The sequence below is a fragment of the Carcharodon carcharias genome, chromosome 10 (genome assembly GCF_017639515.1).
Source record: "Carcharodon carcharias isolate sCarCar2 chromosome 10, sCarCar2.pri, whole genome shotgun sequence".
In the NCBI taxonomy this organism is placed as follows: Eukaryota; Metazoa; Chordata; class Chondrichthyes; order Lamniformes; family Lamnidae; genus Carcharodon; species Carcharodon carcharias.
Genome location: NC_054476.1, coordinates 59,696,531 through 59,716,134, shown reverse-complemented (window position 1 = coordinate 59,716,134; position 19,604 = coordinate 59,696,531). Strand labels below are relative to the sequence as shown.

Genomic DNA, 19,604 nt, shown 5'->3' with positions numbered 1-19,604 from the left:
AGTTTTATCCATTCACTTAATCTATCATTGTCTCTTGTAATTTTATGCTTCCATCGGCGCTGCTTACAAATATTGCAACCTACCTTTGTATCATCAGCAAACTTCAACATGTGACTCACTATCCCATTATCTAAGTTGTTAATAAATACAATGAATAGTTGAGACCCCAATACAGATCCCTGTGGGATACCGCTCATCACATTCTGACAATTATAGAGTGCTTGACGATTATCTCTGCTTTCTGTTTTCTGCCTCTCAGTCAATCTCCTAATTAGGTCAATAATTTACCCTCAATGTCACAGGTTTCACATGTTTCACTGGATCTTAATTTCTGAACCTAGCAAATCTGTTGCAATTTCTAGATTGATTCCTTGTATTTATTTTCTTTTTACTGTCATGAATCTGCACATTCTCCAGTTCTATCAGCGGATTGTCTGTAACCTGTAGGAGGAATGGATTGCGATTTTGATTTATCTTTATGCGTTTATATGTGTTGTCTAATTTGGATTTTTATTTGTCTTTCATAAATCAACTCAATTAAAATCACATAACCACTGTCTGGCCATGAGCATGAATGAAGTAAGGGATTGTTAGAGGACTATTTACATTTAAGGCACCTCAAGTCCTCAAGAGGACGCTTACTTCATATTCTATATTGTATAGCTACATCTACAACTGTACAATTAAATGCCATCATAAAGTTTCACCTCAGTAATTACAATAATATAGTGTCAAATGACATTTAGTATGAATCCAGAATATTTATCACAAGTAACTGTCATAACTTGATTTTCAATATTATGAAAGCACATATGTTGGGTTAAATTTAACATAATAGTACAATTCGATTTTAACTTGTATGTTGATATGTGAAATATTGCTAGTTTGCATTCACTATAAATTGGATAATGCACGTGTAAAGACATTCAAGCACTTAAATGCTGTTGCACTGTACCGGTCACTGCAAACTCCATTATCATAACTTGTTTAAATTATATAAATCAGCTGTGGAGATATACCTCAGAGATTGTAACCATCAAGTTACTTTTTCCACATAAGATTTCTTACTTTTTCACTTTCACCTCTGGCAATATTGTGACTACGACTGATACTACTTAAGGAATTTAATATGCAAATTATTAGCCGCTAAACCACTGAAAATAAATCCCTTTTTATGTCAGTAATGGTGTCTGCTCATCAATCTTTTTAATACAACTCCTGTTTTGTCTCGATATCAACTAAGTAATGTATTCAACAACTGTACACTTTGCACAAACATGTTCAGTCCAGCCCTGACAACTGACCTACTCCCTGCTAACTGTCTTTAACCAGTGTACTCTGCAGTTTTGTCAACTGACCCACTTGCTGCTGATTTTCTCTAACCAAGTTACTCTTCAGTTCTAACCAGAAGATTAACTTGCTGCTAAAAAAAAACAACTTGCATGATTTATTTTATTCACAGGATGTGAGCATCGCTGACAAGGCTTGCGTTTATTGTCCATCCCTAATTGCCCTTAAGAGGGTGATGGTGAGATGCTTTCTTGAACTGCTGCTGTCCATGTGGTGAAGGTACACTCACAGTGCTGTTTAGCAACGACGATGAAAGAATGATGATATACTTCTGAGTCAAAGTGGTGACTTGGAGAATATGTTCCCATGCGCCTGCTGCCCTTGCCCTTGGTGGTAGTGGATTTGTATGGTGCCTTTAATGTAGAAAAGCACCCCACGATACTTCACAGGAGCATAGTAAGACAACAATTGTCACTGAGCCACAGAAAGCACCAATAGGGCAGGTAACTAAAGCCTTGATATGTTTTAAGTAGGGAATTAAAGGGGATGGAAAGATAAGTAAGTTTATTGAAGGGAATTCCAGAACTTGGGGCCTAAATGGCTGAAGGCCCAACGCAGTTAGAGGGGCAGAGAAAGGTGAGGATACACAATGACGTAGTTGGAGGAAATCATAAATTCATATGGCGGGTTGTAGGGCTGGAGGAAGTTATAGGAAAGGATTTGAACATGAGGATGAGAAGTTTGAAATCAAGGCATTCATGGACCAAGAAGCAGTGTATGTCAGTGAGCTGAGTGGCACTTGGTATGGGTTACAATATGAGTAGCATAGATTTGGATTAGCTCAGATCTATAGAAGGTGGAAGATAGAAGCCTGCCAGTAGCACATTGGAACAGTCATGGATGGGGTTTCCAGCAGCAGATGGGCTAAGGCAGAAAAACAGGTGGGCAATGTTATGCAGGTGAAACAAGGCAACATTTGTGATGTAGATAAAATTGGGTTGGAAGTTCAGCTCAGGTTTAAATATGATGCTGAGGTTGCAAACAGACTGGTTCAGTGGCGAAGGTGGGGGATTGAATTGAATGCTTCAATAATAAGGTAGTTGTTATCACTCATGACCCAGGATTATATCAAGGCCATGATGCCAATGCAACAATAAAGTCATGGCTAGCATGGGACTGGTGACAAGTGGATGGACATTTGTGGGGGTATATTGTGGAGATGCAGAGAGAAACAGTGATTGTTGTTCCACTAGCAGAGTCAATGGTGTGCTGGGTAAGAAGGAGATTCACAATATTAGCCCAAGGGTGGTGGGGGGGTGGTTACACTGGGTGGGAAGAGCAGCTAGAGGGGTGGCTTGGGCAGTTGGAGTTGTTGGAGTTATTGTAAGGAAGCAGTGCTGAGTGCTTCAAAAAGCCTTGGAAAACAGAGAGAAGCATAGAGAGAAACTGTGTGCTTATCCAAGAGGGAGTCAAGCCTGAGACATTGGCAGAAGAATAGAAAGGTAGACGAATGGGGAGTAGGGTTAACGGACAGAGTACCTGAGGGGAGAAATGAAAAGATGTATGGCTATGCGACAGGAAAGGGAGGAAACAGGAGAGATTAGTCTAGAGGGGTAAAAGGGGAGATGGATGTCTTAAATTAGGATCCGGAATAATAAAAAGAGCACGTGATCGGATACAAAAGAAATTCAAGTTGCATAGGTATGGCAAAGATTATAATAGATATGCCCTGGTGATAAAATAGAGGAGACAGTAATATAGCCCAAGTTTAAAATCCATGTTCGGATGAAGTTGATTTGTAAATAGAAGATGGTTTTAGCTTGGAGCACCAATGAACTAATCTTCAGGTTTGGAGACAGCTGCATAGGGTGAATGATCCCAGGAGCGACAGAATATCATTGGTCACACTGCTCAAGATTTTCCCATGGTAAATGGAGACTGGGGAAGGTGTGGAGAATTAACCATGGACAGCATTAAGTTGATCCAGGTGACCAACAGAGTAGTGGCTTTGGTGTTGAGAAGTGCACCCCAACAGATCCAGTATACTAGCAGAGGGAGGAACTGAGTCATTGCAAATGGGAAGCAAGCTATAAACTGCAAAACAAAGGTAATTCGCCAAGTTGGAAAAGCAACACTAAATGAAAGGAGGAGGGTTTAGGAAAGAGACATCTCAATAGAAAAATGAAATGCAAAATAAAACAACTTGGAGTTGAAGGTTTAGAAGCATCTCTTAAATGACAGTACGTAGTTAGTTATCATATTGCTGCTTTTTCTAAATCAGGACCTTAAGTTCAGGACAGTGTCAATCATGTGATTTTCTTTAGCATAGACATGTGTCCACAAAAATATAGAAACCAGAATTCCTTAGTACGTTCAATAACAAGTTGTATTTACATTGCAACTTTAACGTAATAAAATGTCCCCAGGTGCTTCACCAGAGCATTATAAAGCAGAATTTGCCACTAAGGCACATAGGCAATATTTGGGCAGATGACAAAAAGCTTAATCAAAGTGGTCAGTTATAAGGAGCGTCTTAAACAGGGAAAGAGAGACAGAGAGGGTTAAAGAAGGAATTCCAGAGCTTAAGTTCCTGGCAGCTGAAGAAATGACCACCAGTAGTGGAGCAATTAAAATCATGGATGCTCATGAAGCCAAAATTAAAGAAGTACAGGTATCTCAGAGGGATATGGAGTTGGAGGAGATTATAGAGGTAGAGAAGGCTGAGGCCATGGTGGGGGGGAGGTTTAAAAACAAGGATGAGAATTTTAAAATTGGAATTGGTAAGTCTAGAGGCAACAAAGGCATGGATGGGGATTTCTGCAGCAGATGAGCTGAGGTATGGGTGGCATTAGGCAATGTTACTTGTGGAAATAGGCCTCTTGTGTTCTGATAAATATTGTATGTACTGTACTGTCCAACAATATGAGTGATTCAGGTAATTTCTCACTGTAGTTGATTAAATTTTATGGAATAATTATTTCAAAATGTTTGACTTGCATGAACATATCTATTGATGGTCTTCCCACATTTCTTTGACCATGCATTTCTAGGGTGAAAGAATTCTGCTTTTCTTCTACATTGATGTGTATGTGTGTAAACACTGATTTAGATTTTATTTAATCAAGACATGTGGTTTAGAACTTTAAAAACCACTTGTTTCTTCACACAGTGAGTTCCTAATCTAATTCAGGTTGTCATTAAAGTTATCACTTACACAATAGGGAAGTGAATTTTAAAAAATAAGTGGTTTCATAGCAGGTTCACTCATGTACCAGAAGCTCATGATAGAGAACCATTGGCAAAACCTGGAGAATAGGTCACCAACCTGAATTGTCATGAATGCGATGAACCGATCTAAAGAGGAAATCCATTGCACTGGAAGCCTCGTTTGCAGTCTACAATGAACTAATTCAATGTCAATCTTATTGCATTATCATTATAAAAACAGTAAGCATCATAAAACTAAGTCTTAAGTTTATTTCTGTCCAGTCAGTTAAATGCTCAATAAATAGAGGCATGACATGGCATCTCAGCCACATCGATTGCATATCCTGTTCTATGTGGGAACTCCAGGGCGCTTTTCATGTACTGGACAGCCTCATGTGTTGGAAGCGTCAACTGCAGCAGTTCATGCTCCAAATTTCAGAGATTGAGCGGCAACTGGCGTCACTAGAAAGCATTGAGAGCTACTTGGACAGCACATTTCTGGATGTTGTCACCCAGCAGTTTAAGGTTATTCAGGCAGGGAGGGAATGCATGACTACTGGGCAGTCAAGGAGAACCAAGCAAACAGTGCAAAGGTCCCATAAGTGCATCTCGCTCTCCAACAGTATTCAGTTCTGAATACTGATGGAAGTGATGGTTTCCTGGGGAGTGCAGCCAGATCCAAGCTCACAGCAACATGGTTGTGTTAGCTATAAAGGGGGGGCAGGAGGAAGATGGGAAAGCAATAGTGATGGAGGATTCTGTAGCTAGAGAAACAGACAGGCATTTCTGTGGCTGCAGATGTGAACCCAGGATGATATGTTGTCTCCATGATGCCAGGATCAAAGATGTCACTGAGCCGCTGCAGAGCATCCTTAGGATAGAGGGTGAACAGGCAGCAGTCATGGTCTATATCAGTACTAACGTGATAGGTCAAAAGAGCGATGAGATTCTGCAGGCAGAGTTTAGGGAGTTAGGAAATAAACTAGCAAGTACTACCTCAAAGGTAGTAATATCCAGATCACTCCTGTTGCCATGTGTGAATGAGTATAGAAATAGGAGGATCGAGCAGATGAATATGTGGCTGGAGAGATGGTGCAAGAGGGAGGGCTTTGGATTCCTGGGACATTGGCACTGTTTCTGACGAAGATGAAACCTATGCAGGCCAGATGGGTTGCACCTGAACACAGCCAGGACCAGTGTCCTTGCGGGTGGTTTGCTAGTGCTATTGGGGAGGGTTTAAAGTAACTTGGCTTGTTGAAAACCAGGAGGTAAAATTAGAGAGGACAAACAAGGTGCATAAAGAACTTGGAGAGACAAATAGCAGTGTGGTAAGATATAGGAAGGCATAAGTGGGTCAGAACAAACGGGAATACAGTATGGTCTAAATTACGTTTACTGTGCATGTATGTGAGCACACAGAGAGTGGTAAATAGGTTTGGTGAGCAGGCGCAGATAGCCAAGTAGGAATATGATGTAATGGCAATAACAGAGACCTGGCTCAAAAAAGGGCAGAATTAGGTACTAAATACTCCTGGCTTCAAGGTGTTCAGAAAAGACAAGGAGGGAAAGAAGGGAGGAGGGGTGACAGTATTGATGAATGGTAATATTACAGTGCTGGAGAGAGAGCTTGCCATTGAGAAGTCAAGGGTAAGATTTATTTGATTAGAGCTAATAAACAGTAGAGATACCATTACACTATGAATGTGTTCTACAGACTACCAACTTGTGGGAAAGATATAGAGGAACACACTTGCAAGGAAATTACAGATAGGTGCAAAAATATAGAGCAGTTAGATTGGACTTTTACTATTCCAGTCTTTATTAGGATAATTATAGTGTGAAGGACAGAGAGGGGGAAGAGTTTCTGAAGTGTGTTCAGGAGAATTTTCTAGATCAGTAAGTTTCCAGTCTAACAAGGAAGAAGTCAATCTGGGAAATGAGGTAAGTCAAGTGTCAGCAGGTGATCATAGTACCAGAAGGTTTAGGTTGGCTATGGAAAAAGACAAGGGGGCGTAGGGTGGGGAGTGGTGGCCAACTTCAGTGGGGTGAGAAATGATCTGTTTCAGTGAATTTGATTATAAGATTGACAAGCAAAACTGTAACTGAATAATGAGCTACCTTTAAAGAGGAGATGGTTTGGGTACATTCCCATGAAGGAGGAAGGTAGAAGGCAAACAAAGCCAGAGCTCCCTAGCTGATGAAAAAGTTAGAGAGTAAGATGAAGCAGAAAAAGGATGCCTATGGCAAATGTCAGGTTGATAATATGAGTGTGCAACAGGCTTAAATATAGAAAATTCAGAAATAATAAAAGAAATCAGAGAATCAAAGAGAGAGTACAAGAAGAGACTGGCAGTTAATGTAAAAGCAAATCTGAAAGTCTTCAATGGGCATTTAGATAGGAAAATGGTGGTAAAAGGAAAAATGGGGCCAGTTATGCACCAAAAAGAGAATTTAGGCATGGAGGCAGAGTGCATGGCTGAGGTACTAAATGAGTAGTTTGCATCCATCTTACCAAGGAGGAAATGCTGCCAGAGTTATAGCAAAATAAAAAGTAGTTGAGACACTGGGCTGAAAATTGAAAGAGGAGGTTTAAAAGGCTGGCAGTACTTAAAGTTGATAAGTCACCAGTACCAGATTAGATGCATCCAAGGGTACTGAGGGAAGTAAGGGTAGAAATTGCAAAGGCACTGGCCATAACCTTGGAATCCTCCTTAAATATATGTATGGTTCTAGAGTGGAGAATTGCAAATGTTACGCCCTTGTTCAAAACAGGGTGTAGGAATAAGGCCAGCAACCACAAGCTAGTCAATTTAACTTTAGTGAAGAGAAAGCTTTTAGAAATTATAATCCAGGACAAAATCAACAATCACTTGGATAAATGTGAATTGTTTAAGGAAACCAGATCAGATTTGTTAAAGACAAATTATGTTCAACTCTCTTGATGAGGCAACAGAGAAAATTGGTGAGGTTGATGCAGTTGATGTGGTGTACGTGAACTTCCAAAAGGTGTTGAGTAAAGTGTACATAAGAGGCTTGTCAGCAAAGTTGAAGGCCATGGAATAAGGGAGATTGGCAGCATGGATATGAGGTTTGTTGAATGACAGGAAACAGTGGTGAACAGTTGTTTTTCCATCTGGAGGAAGGTATTAGGGCCCTTTTCTTAATTAATGACCTAGACTTGGGTGTACAGGGCACAATTCCAAATTTGCAGATGACACAAAACTTGGGAGTATTGTGCACAGTGAGGAGGATAAATATAGCCTTCAAGAGGACTTACGCTAGTGGAATGGGCAGATATGTGACAGCTGAAATTAGTGGAAAAAAGTATGAATACATTTTGGTAGCAAGAATGAAGAGAGGCAATATAAAATAAAGGATACAATTCTAAAGAGGATGCAGGAGCAGAGGGGCCTGGGGATATGTATGTGTTTGTTGAAGGTGGCAGGGCAGGTTGAGAAAATGATTAATAAGGCAAATGGGATACTAGGCTTTATGAATAAAGGTATAGTTTAGAAAAGCAAAGGAGATTACGGTGAGCCTTTATAAAACATTGGATTGGCTTCAACTGGAGTATTGTATCCAACTTTGGGCACTGCACTTTAGGAAGGATGTGAAGACAGTAGAGAAGGTGCAGAAAATTTTTAAAAGAATGGTTCCAGGAATGAGGGACTTCAGTTAGAAGGATTAACCGGAGAATCTAGGGTTGCTCTCCTTAGAGAAGAGAAGGTTGAGTGGAGACCTGATAGAGGTGTTCAAAATTACTAGGGCTTTGGAGAGAGTAAATAGGGAGAAACTGTTCCCATTGGCAGACAGGTTGGGAACCAGAGGACACCAATTTTAAGGTGAATGGCAAAAGAACCAAAGGCATCATGAGGAAAACCTTTTTGTTGCAGTGAGTGGTTAGGATCTGGAATGCACTGCCTGAGAATGTGATGAAGGCAGTTTCAATCATGGATTTCAGAAGAGAATTGGATATTTATCTGTAGAGAAAAACTTGCATGGCTATGGGGAAGAGGTGGAAAGTGGCACTAACTGAGTTGCTTTAGGAGAGAGCCAGCACAAACACAGCAGGCTGAATGCCCTTCTATGCTATAACCATTCTATGATTCTACGTAGCAACAATGTTATTACGTTGCAATTAACTTAGAGAAAATTGTCATTATTGTTTGAGCTTTTCCCCTAACATTCATTGGCACGTTCATGGCTAGGCAGCAGTTTCAAAGCAGATTGATTCTCTTATGAGCTGAAACTCACATTTTATTCATGTTCAGTAAGTAGTTTCTAATCAATTTAGATGAGTTTTTGGAGAATATATGGGATGCCCACCAAATTGTATCATAGTCATCAAAGGTGGGAAATAAAAAGTTGTCAGATGAAAATATATATGTATATTTTGACACAACAGGATACTAAAACAACACAGTACTCTAAGATCACAAGAGATTCATGGATTTTTTCAGAAAATTATTTCCTACGATTTTTAACAAACATCTAATCTTTGGTTGATTGGTTTGGTGTCTTTTATAGACCCTCAAGATGATTGATACAATTTCCAGTTCACCAGCAGTGTGTTGCTCTTATCCCAGAACTGAAAATAGCCAGAATTGAAACATCCTGCCATTTGTTTTATTTCATGATACAGCCACTTTGTTTTATTTAGACAAAACTGAATTTGAGTATTGCTGAAAAAAGAGACATATTTAAGCCTTTTTTCTTGCACTCGTCAGGACACTTTGCAAGAATACCAATAAAAGGGAAAAACAACAATTTATACTGTATGTGAAGAGAGTGCTGATTGGTTGGCAAGTGGCATTGCCATGGGGAATGCCCAGTGATGGTGGCTGACAGTTGACTACCCAGCATTGTTTGAAATTTAAACCAGGCAGCTTGACCCTATTGGTCAAGGCATCGCCCTGAGGAATAAATCAACAAATGGCAGTCACTTATTTTGTTTAGCCGAAACAGGCGCAATATAGGTAAATGTTCTTTCTGTCTGCAAAGAACAGGGTCCTGTACACTATATGTAGCTTCTAATACATGCAAATGTGCCACACTGTGAGCCCAACTGACAAACTGGTTGTCAATGTAATTCTTAGCACACTGAGGATTATTTAGCAAATGCTGTCCAATCGTGGAATCACATCTAACGTTGAACACTGTGTTTTGAGTTTTGCAAGCACAGGCTAGTTGGATAAGGTCTAGACCCTGCCCTTTGCGAAAAGCTGCTGGAACATGCTGTTTGATATGATCCACCAGTCTTTGGGATGCACATACTACATACATACCAAGCATCGCTTTGAAATTCATATACCACATTACTTGTTTGTGTGATAAGCAGAATGTCCTTTTGGCTTGACGGAAGCATCCTTTTACTGGCAAATACCACTCATGTTGCTATTGCATAGTAGCAACATAAACAACTAGCTTCACCTGTTCATCATATTTCTGAGATATCTTGCCCTTCCAGGGTAATATGAGCTAGACTGGGTACTTTTCAGGGCCGAAAGTGACGGCCATAGGCCTATTCATGAGTTTGCGTGATATACAGCACAAAATGATCTGATCAGGGTAGCCATTATCCTGCAGGACACCTTTGATGCATGCTATTTCAAAACAAAGCTTGCATGGTAGGTAAATCGCTCAGGCCCTATTTCTGAGTTTGCTGATAAGACCAATCTTATGGCATGCGGAACCCCAACGTGTATATTGACCAGAAGGTAGGCTTGTGATAAATCGTGGCAGAGAACCCGCTGGCAGATCTCTCAACCAGTATGTCAAGGAAGGGGAGTTCATTTGACTGCTCCATTTCAAAAGTAAATTTGAGTGCAGTATAAATTGTTGTTTTCCCCTTATATTGGTATTCTTGCAAAGTGCCCTGATGAGTGCAAGATGAAAAGCTTCAACATGTCTCTTTTTTCAGCAATACTCAAGTCCTGTAGTGCCAATGACTATTTGTAAAACTGAATTATTGTTGAGATATTAGCAGCTTTTCCATTCGAGCTGTAAGGTACAAACTAATGTTCACTGCTCTGAAGATTTATGCTACCCTACTCTGCTATCATTTCTGGGATAAAAAAATGTGCATCCATACATTTGGGCATTTCTTACCTAAACCCACTCTGGTGCAGTCAGCGCTGCCTCCTATAAAAGTGTGATTCTTCTTGCCCCACAATCCTCCACCCCACTCGCCACCCCCACCTTTCATTCCACCTCTGTTGCCATTGCTGATGTAAACTCCTGATGATTGTAGCATCCTGCTTGGATTCATTTTGGCTGGCTACCAATTCTGCTGCGCTGGCGCTCCCTGCTCTACTACCTGACAGTGGTCTTATGCTCGATGTCCAGTGGTTTTCTTGCTCTATTGCCAGCAAGGTTCCCATAACTGCCACTCAGGCCCCAGTATGTGCACAAACAGTAGAAGGAGTTTTGTCTGCACACCTGAACTTTGCTCTCAGGACCTGTGAAATATCAGCTTCAAGCCATTGTCAGAGCCATGGAATTCAGCTCCTTTATAATGGAGTGTTATCACTATGGTACATTATTAATGTAACAATATTTTTCATGATTCTGTAGCTTTTATTTTCCCCCTAAAGGTAATTTCAATGTACTTTATTCTGAGTCAAATGCAATCCAATACACTTTTAGGTAATCAAGAGTGTAGGTAGTGAATTTCTTTAAAATTTTTTATTCAATATTTGTTGTATAACTGTGTTTATTCTCTTTTCAGGAGTAAATCAAAATCCGAACTGAGTTTTGAAGATCTTTATCAGACAAAACAGAAACAGTGCCAAAATGATTCTGTTGAGTTGCTTCTAATGAACACTAAGGAGAGGCTGGTGACTGAAATAGAGGAGCGTAGGGCTCCTCTTGCCACCATGGAAAGTCTTTCTGACAACGAGTCTATCTACAGTTTTGATTCACGCCGCTCCTCTGGATTTCGCAGCATAAGGGGTTCTCCAAGTCTGCATGTTGTAATGGAGAAAGATGAATCACATTGTTTTTACATTGATCCAGCAATTCCAGAGGAGAATCCTTCTCTTAGTTCCCGGACTGAGTTACTTGCTGCAGACAGTTTATCTAAGCATTCTCAGGAGGTGCAACCGCTTGAACCACTGCATAACAGCTGTTATTCTCTGCCTAGTCCCCTTCAAGCGGACCTTGGTGAGCAGGAGAACAAACGAGCCACAGAGGTGGAAGCAGATAGTTTTTCAGATAAGTTGCCAGTGGAAGAGGATAGTAAAGAATGGACAGAAAGCCTGCGAGAAGTGCCAAGTCCACAAGTGCTTGAGTTTGCTGAGTTTATAGACAGTCTTTTCAATTTGGATGGAAAAAGCAGCTCCTTCCAAGATATTTATCATTTGGTACTTGATGATAGTCTAGAAGAATATAATGAAATTCCCAAGTCAGTAAGTGAGCATGAGATCCTGATGCGGGCACAGTTTGAACCCAACTTAGTGCCAAAACCACCCCGTCTGTTTGTCGGATCAGCGGATGCTGGGACCTCATCTGGGATTTCGGTCTCCCCATCCTTTCCATTCAGTTCATCAGGTGAACTGATGGACATTACTCCAACCTGCGTAAGCAGCCAGGAGTGCCTGACTATGGATACAAAGTTGAGAACTTCAACTCCAGCAGACCACCAACCTAACTCTAATAAACCTGCAGAAGTTATCATCTCAGCTCTTTAGAACCTCTGTAAACTACTTAACAGAACATATTAGCATGCTGACTTTGAAGTGTCTTTTTCTTTAAAGAGATTGTGAAACTTAAAGGATGTGCAAACCACTTGGGCCCACAATGGTATAATAATAGAACTGACCCAGTAGAAGGACCATGTTGGAATAGGAAGTCATGATCTGACCAGCAGTTGTCACATTGAAGGATCTATCAATATGGGGGATGTTGTTAACCTGCACTGAAATTATGCAGTCTTTTGTTAATCTCCTGATCGATGTGTGAGTAATGAACAAGGTGAATAAGATGACTAGCATTTGATTGATTGATTACCATGAGAGGGAGAGTATTAATTTCCCTAAAAGTTATTGTTTTATTTTGAGATTGATAAGTTTTTTTGTAATGGAGTTTCAAAGCAGGCTTGTACCACCCCAAAGTTAGCGGCTTTGATTATGGTTTTAACCTAGTATTGAAGGAAACTCTGCAAAATAAACTGGACCCATTAGTGATATGTGGCATTAATAGTGAACTCACCAGTACCAGAAACACAGGGATTATAGTACAGGATCACTTAAAAGCACATTTCAACCCTATCCTCTCCACATTGTTTCCAATTATGTTGGTGATTATTAGAAAACTAAATGCCTGAAATCAGAATTAAAAACAGAAATGCACAGCAGATCATTCTGAATCTGAAAGAGAAAAGTCGAGTTAATGGGCTGGATTTTCATCCTGCTGCAGAGACAGGTATGGAGCTCGGCATTCCAGCAAATTCATGTTGCCAAGCAGCAAGCCTGTTCCCAACATGGTCCCACCTCCCAGCGATTTTGGTGGAAGCGTTTTCTCGGGATTGTGGCAACATGCCTGAAAGTGGCGGGGCATTAATTGAGGCAGTTAACAAGCTACTTGAGATAAAAACAAAAAAACTGCGGATGCTGGAAATCCAAAACAAAAACAGAATTACCTGGAAAAACTCAGCAGGTCTGGCAGCATCGGCGGAGAAGAAAAGAGTTGACCTTTCGAGTCCTCATGACCCTTCGACAGTTCTGTCGAAGGGTCATGAGGACTCGAAACGTCAACTCTTTTCTTCTCCGCCGATGCTGCCAGACCTGCTGAGTTTTTCCAAGCTACTTGAAAGTTTATTGCAGGGCTAATTGAGATTTTGAAGGTGATGCATGGAAAATGCACTGGTTCAGCAGCATTTCCATCAAGGTGACCTGGCTGCACAACGGGAAGCCAGTCAGAGAAGCGGGAGCCATTCCTGACTTTGCAGAAATGGCGGAAAGAGCAGAGAGGAGCTCTTCCATTGGCACACAATGGCTATTGCATGAGCAGAGCTTGCTGTATGTTTCATGTGGAGATGCTGAGGCGATTGTGGGGTAGTGCACCTGCAGGGGTCAGTGGGGTAAGCATGGGGGTACAGGCAGCCACTTCTACGCAGCTGTGGCAAGTGAGGCCATCCCTGGACCTAGAACTCAGCTACTTTGAGGTGGCAATGAGTAGCAGCTGCGCCAGCAGCACATGCAGCCCCTTGGCACAAGAAGGAAGCAGAGGTGATGCCCAAGGGCAGGAAGGGCACAAAGATGCTGGAGTCATCATAAGGTAAACTGCCAAAGAATCTATTTCCTAGATGTGGTCGAGCACAGTGCTGCCAGAAGCTATGTGTATTGAGACAAATGGCTGCTGATTTGTGTGCCCTCGTGCAGGAGAACCTCAGGCTTCACTGGTTGCGTGAGTGCATCCTGTCAGTAGCCATGACAATGCTGGTGGTGCTGACCTTCATCTCGGTTGTTTCAATGGGCAGCAGTGGATCTGTGTGGCATCTCGCAAGCAGCCGCCCATCATAGCAGGTGACAGTGTGAGTGGATTGGACAGCACTGAGTTCCAAATGATAGGACCACTAAGGCCCAGAGGGCCACATGGCAGGATTCCCTCGATATGATCAACTGCACCCATGTGGTCCTCAAGACCCCAGCAGAATAGCTAGGGGCCATTTATAAATATGAACAGATTTCACTCCCTTAGTGTATGGCTGGTGTGCAACCACCTCAGGCATTTTCTACAGTCGTGTGCAAGGTTTCCTAACAGCTGCCATGCTGTCTTCATCCTAAGTCAATTGCAGATGCTACAGCTGTTCATGCCACCAGAGAGACTGGGGGGGCAAGGGTTATCAGTTGAAGAAATGGCTGCTGACACATGTGTGCAACCTTGCAACAGAGGCTCAGAGTTGCAATGACCGCTGCCATTTCAGCACAAGGGCCACCACAAAGCAGGCTATCAGGCTGCTGAAGATGTGGTTCCCGTGTCTTGACATGCCCTCAATGTTTTGTGCATGGTGGTGGCATGCTATGCAACCTGGTCCTCCAATGAGGTGTCAACCTTCAGGCTGAAGATTTGGAGGACTGGTCCATGTTTTCAGAGGAGGAGGAGAATGACTATGTGGTTGGGCATAGCGATTCTGTTCTGCAAGGCCTTTCAAAGGTCCAGCTGTGACGTCAAACCGTTGGCCAAGGTGGCAGGGAAGCTCAGACCGCAATGATCCAAACACAGTTCTTGTGAGGATGGCTCACCCAATAGTATTTGGCCCCGTACCTCTCATCTCCTACTGTGAACAGCTGCAAACAAAATGCCTGCCATGCAGAGCCATCTCCTCAATACCTCGAAGACATGTCGCCACCAGCTACTCGTGTCCCTGACCACCCACTTTTTTGTGTTTCACATCCACTTCATCATGCTGGTGCCTTAATGCCCTCAATACAGTGGGATCACACAATTCATGGTTCACCATCAACCATTTAATTACCTTGATGCTCTATCAGTGAACAGAAGTGTTAAGAAAAGCACAAAGGCCTGGATTTGTCATCGGGCCTGGGATCGGTCAGGAAATGGACTGCCGACCACAATCGGCCCCTGACTGCAATTTCATGTTGGCTGGCCAATTAATGACCAGCCAGCATGAAACATGCACTGAAATGCTCAGCACTGCCAGGATGAGGGCGGGAAGAGGGCGGGCGATGATGTCATTGCAGGCATGGGTGAGCGCTGAAGGCGTGCAGCTGCCTCAGGGAGCTGTAGACCTGAAAATCATCAAGTAAAGGTTTTAAAAGCTGAAAAATATGTCCATGCGTCACAATCAATCACCTGAAAATATAGCTGATAAAAGTGCTGCCCGGAGATATTTATTTTAATTTTATTTCATAACAGAAGTTTCATCCTGGCCTTGGATGAGGTTTGATGAAAAATGCAAAGTCTGCCTGGCTGATTTGCCTGTCCACCAACCATAAGGTTGTATGGGCCACAAAAAATCAGAGACAATTGCGCCACAATGGGCTTAATTGCCTTCTCAATTGTTGGCAGGCATGCGTCTGACTTTTGCACATGCCTGCCAAGCGAAACATCGCACGAGTGCGTGATAATATCGGGACGCACACCTGACATCTTCTCGCGCAATGTTACGCCCAATCGGGTTGGATGCCCGTGGAGCATAAAATTCGGCCCAAAGTGTTTTATTGTTGCAGCCACTGCTACGTGGTGCTACCCGCTGTGGCTGAGGTAGAAGTAGAGGCAAGTTGCTTGATTTTCTCTGCAGGCGGTGAGATGTCCATGGTGTCTGTTCACAGTGTCTTGGGCACCATCCCAGCTGTCCCACCAACGATTCAGGGGCAGCCTTGGTCATGGGGGTTGGCAATATAAATGGTGTCTGAGAGGGGCCAAGGGAGTGGCCAATGATGAAGATGGCAATGAGGAATGGCCCCCTTGATATCATCCCTGGCTGCTTGGGCCCTTTTAGGGCATGCATGCACATCAAAGGGAACCAACAACTGGGTGGTGTGGGGGGGCATCTGGTTATCTGTCAATGCATCTTTTCAGCATAATTGCAACTGATCTTTCAGCGCTACAGAATGTGGCATGCATTCTGTGTATGCACAATGTACCTGCATCCACTCAGCCTGTTGCTACATATGGCTCTCTATGAGGTGGACTAATCTTTCAATGGAAAAACTCAAGTGCTCATATGCCCGAGACACCTCATGAATGGAGTCCTCCATTCCCTACCCAAGATTCTGCTTTGCATCAGGGAACTCTGACATTTGGGCACACTCTCACTTTGCTGTTCCAGAAAGATCCGCTTTTTGTGTTAACTCTGAGGTTCTGCATTTCTGCCCAGCTAAGCATGACTGTGTCTGTTCTCCATTCTCCAAAGGGGGCTATCCAGAGCTGCCTCTGCCTCTGTCACCACCACCTGCTCACGTGAAGTGCTGGGCACTGTGTCACCCATTCTAAATTCACATGATGCCCCACCAGGGAATTTCTGTGCTGCTGGGGGGCACGTTTGTTTGCTGTGGTGATGATGCTAAGGTTGCAGTTTCATCCTTGGAAGTTACTGTTGATGGCATAGATGTATGCTGAAGTTACTCCCCCACAACTGGCCCTGTGGGAAACAAATGGCTTTGGTTAGGAAAGCTCTCTTCTGTTGGTAGCTGCTTCTGCAGAGCTCTAGCTACCCACAATAGCCGATGTATTGGCATGCAGCCAACAAACGAGGATGGAGCCCCATGTCCATGGAAATGGTTTGATCTTTTTACCTTGCCTTGGGCAGATACCTATCTCACTCTCACTGACTTTCTGACGAGCTGGCATCCTGGAACTACCACCTCCATGGCTGTTGATATATGCACTACTCCACCACTGGAGTGACCCCTTTCTTGCACTTTGTGCGCTCTTTCTTTTCCTGCAGAGCCAAGATTGAGTGCCTTCTGTCACCACATTCAGCAGCATCTTAACAAGTGATGTATATGGCTCCCGTGTCAGCTCCTCCACAAGTTCTTGTGGTGTAAATTTTGTCAGTGGCTCAGGAATGCACCAGGGCTCACACACCCTCGCTGTTCCTGAGCATTATGTGCCCTCAGGCTGCTCTGCTCATAGGTAAAAAGCCAAATATGCACATGCTGGAAATCTGAAATAAAAACTCAGTAGGTCAGGGTTTGCAGAGAACTTGATGAAAGATCATCAACCAGGAACATTAACTCTGTTTCTTCCCACAGTTGCTGCCTGACCTTCTCATAGGTGTCCTGGACCCCAGAATTAGATGCCTGTCATTTGGATATAGCATTGCACCCACCTTGCCAGACCTCAGAAGGTCATTGAAGTGCTCCTGAACTGCACCCATGACCTGCTGACCACACTGCAGCTGCTTCCCTCCTAAATCACCTGCATCCATGCCGGCTTTGTCTGACTGGCTGGCTTCCTCCAGAAACTTGACCTCCTCCTCTAACAGGACCCCCAGGGAAGCATTGACAAATCGTGGGACTAACCTTCCACGGTGGCTGCCATGCTGGCACTCCACTGTGTTCCAACTTCTGCCATTTCCCAGGATGCTGGCATCCACAATCGTGGCTGCTGGGTGCCCTTTAAATCAGGCCGGCCATGTCTACATTCCACCTCCTTCATGCATCTGCTAATCCTTATTGGACAGAGAATATGCTATTGGCACTCTAATCAGTCGCTTCCTTCAAAATAGTATTGGACTTCCAGCAACGATATGGAGAAGGGACCCAGAAAGGACCTGACGTCAGAGAGCCAATCAAGGAGTGAAAATTCAGCCCAATATTTCAGTTGGAGACCCTTGTAACAACCAGTTTCTTCATTTTTGAATGGAGGGACTACACTCAAATCATTAAACTCTTTTCTCATTCAAATGCTGATGGACCTGTTGGTTATCCCTAACATTTTATGTGTTCATTTACAATTCTTTTCTTCAAATGCACCATACAGCACCACTGCCTCAGGTGGAAGTAGAAAATGTTAGAGATAAGTTAATTTTGCATAACATTTTTATTATTTGAAGACAGTCATGTTCCATGTCTTAATGTTTATTGCGCTGTATAAGCTATGACCACCACATTTGCTGTGCTTTTTTGAGTAGCAACATTGTTGCCTGAAATTGAATATTCCTGCACTCTGTTGGTCATGTTGGAATACTCTGTAGCTCATTCTGTTGACAACAGGCAATGCTAACAGAGTGAGCAAATTACTTTTAATCACCAGATCAATTACTTATAAAAGTCACCAGAATAAACTTTGATGGACAACCAAGGGAACTGAGAACAGAAACTAAATCCTGAAATGCTGAGACGTCCGGTTGTGAGAGCTTTGCTTCCAAAATTATTTTTGGTGACTTAAATGATGCCATTGGAATTTGACTCTTGAATAAAAGTATGTTAAACTGCAGCAATCCTGTCAATTTGGGTACCAGTCTATCACTACTGATGATCTTTCCTTACTCTGAATTAGTCTACCTTTTAGACAGCTTCAAATTGCATTGCTATTCGGTGCTTGCTTATGTTGCTGCTGTATGCTTCAGCAGGTGAACCACAGTTGCTTTTAAAGAATGTGTATGCATATGCAGTATTGCAGAATGGAATTTTTGGTGTCTGTACGCTTTAGCTTTGCTGGTGATGAATTCCAGATGTGCTGGCAGGTGATCAGTTGACTATTATCTGATGAAACCCTTATGTTTTAAAAAATACAGTATGCTGTTTTCATTGGCTTATCTTGACAGTAATTTAAAATTGCCGTTTTTTAAAAAAAAAGATGCACTCAGCCTGAGTAGTTAGTATAATTGCTATATTTCAAATCAAGATTATTTTTTAAACTTTTTTTTGGTGAGTAGTATTGCTAAAGTCAGGAACAACTTAGCACATTTGGACAATGCCATCACCAATTGCTTCTCCATGCACAAATAGGAAACATAAAGCAGCAGGCAATATTAATACAAGCCTAATTCGAACAGGGACACCAGCTCAACCATTTCATCCTTTACATAACCATAAAAGGACTGAAGGTATTTCTAACATGGGTCACGTGGCACTATTTCAGTTACATATTGGAGTGCCAGCACAGCTTGTCTCACGCATTAGCTGTTACTCGATTGCTGAAATTAATTTTTTAAAAAGTGAACATTGAATGAGTAAAGGCCATTCAGCTGCTGCTTTTTCCTGAGTCCCACAACAGTAAAGCTAAACTTTAAATGCCATTTAAATTTAAAAAGTAAATGCAACCTTAATATTTGGTGTAGATACACCCACAGTGCTGTTTGGAAAGGAGTTCCAGGCTTTTGACCCGGTGACTGTGAATGAACAGCGATATAGTTCCAAGTCAGGATCATGTGTGGCTTGTGGGGGAACTTGCAGAAACTGATGTTCTCATGTGTCTGCTGCCCTTGTCCTTCTAGATGGTAGAGGTCATGGGTTTGGAAGAGGCTGTCAAAGGAGCCTTGGTCAGCTGTTGCAGTGCATCAGTGCATAGATGGTACACACTGTTGCCACTGTGCATTGGTGGTGGAAGAGTGAATGTTTGTGGATGGGGTGCCAATCAAGCAGACTGTTTTGTTCTGGAGCTTCTCGAGTGTTGTGGGAGCTGCACTCATCCAG

General features: G+C 42.5%; 1 protein-coding gene across 13 annotated transcripts in view; it reads left to right on the top strand.

Moving 5' to 3' along the window:
• Window positions 1-17,262, top strand: part of dagla (diacylglycerol lipase, alpha) — a 485,025-nt gene extending 467,763 nt beyond the window's left edge. For 12 of the 13 annotated variants that reach the window (XM_041197351.1, XM_041197355.1, XM_041197357.1 and 9 more), the window contains one exon: window positions 11,225-12,770. In XM_041197351.1, the coding sequence (XP_041053285.1) occupies window positions 11,225-12,185 (961 nt within the window). In that variant the 3' untranslated portion in view covers window positions 12,186-12,770. Of the gene's footprint in view, window positions 1-11,224; window positions 12,771-17,216 lie in introns of those variants that run through there. The other variant, XR_005944203.1, reaches the window with a different exon arrangement.
• Window positions 17,263-19,604: the final 2,342 nt, after the last annotated feature.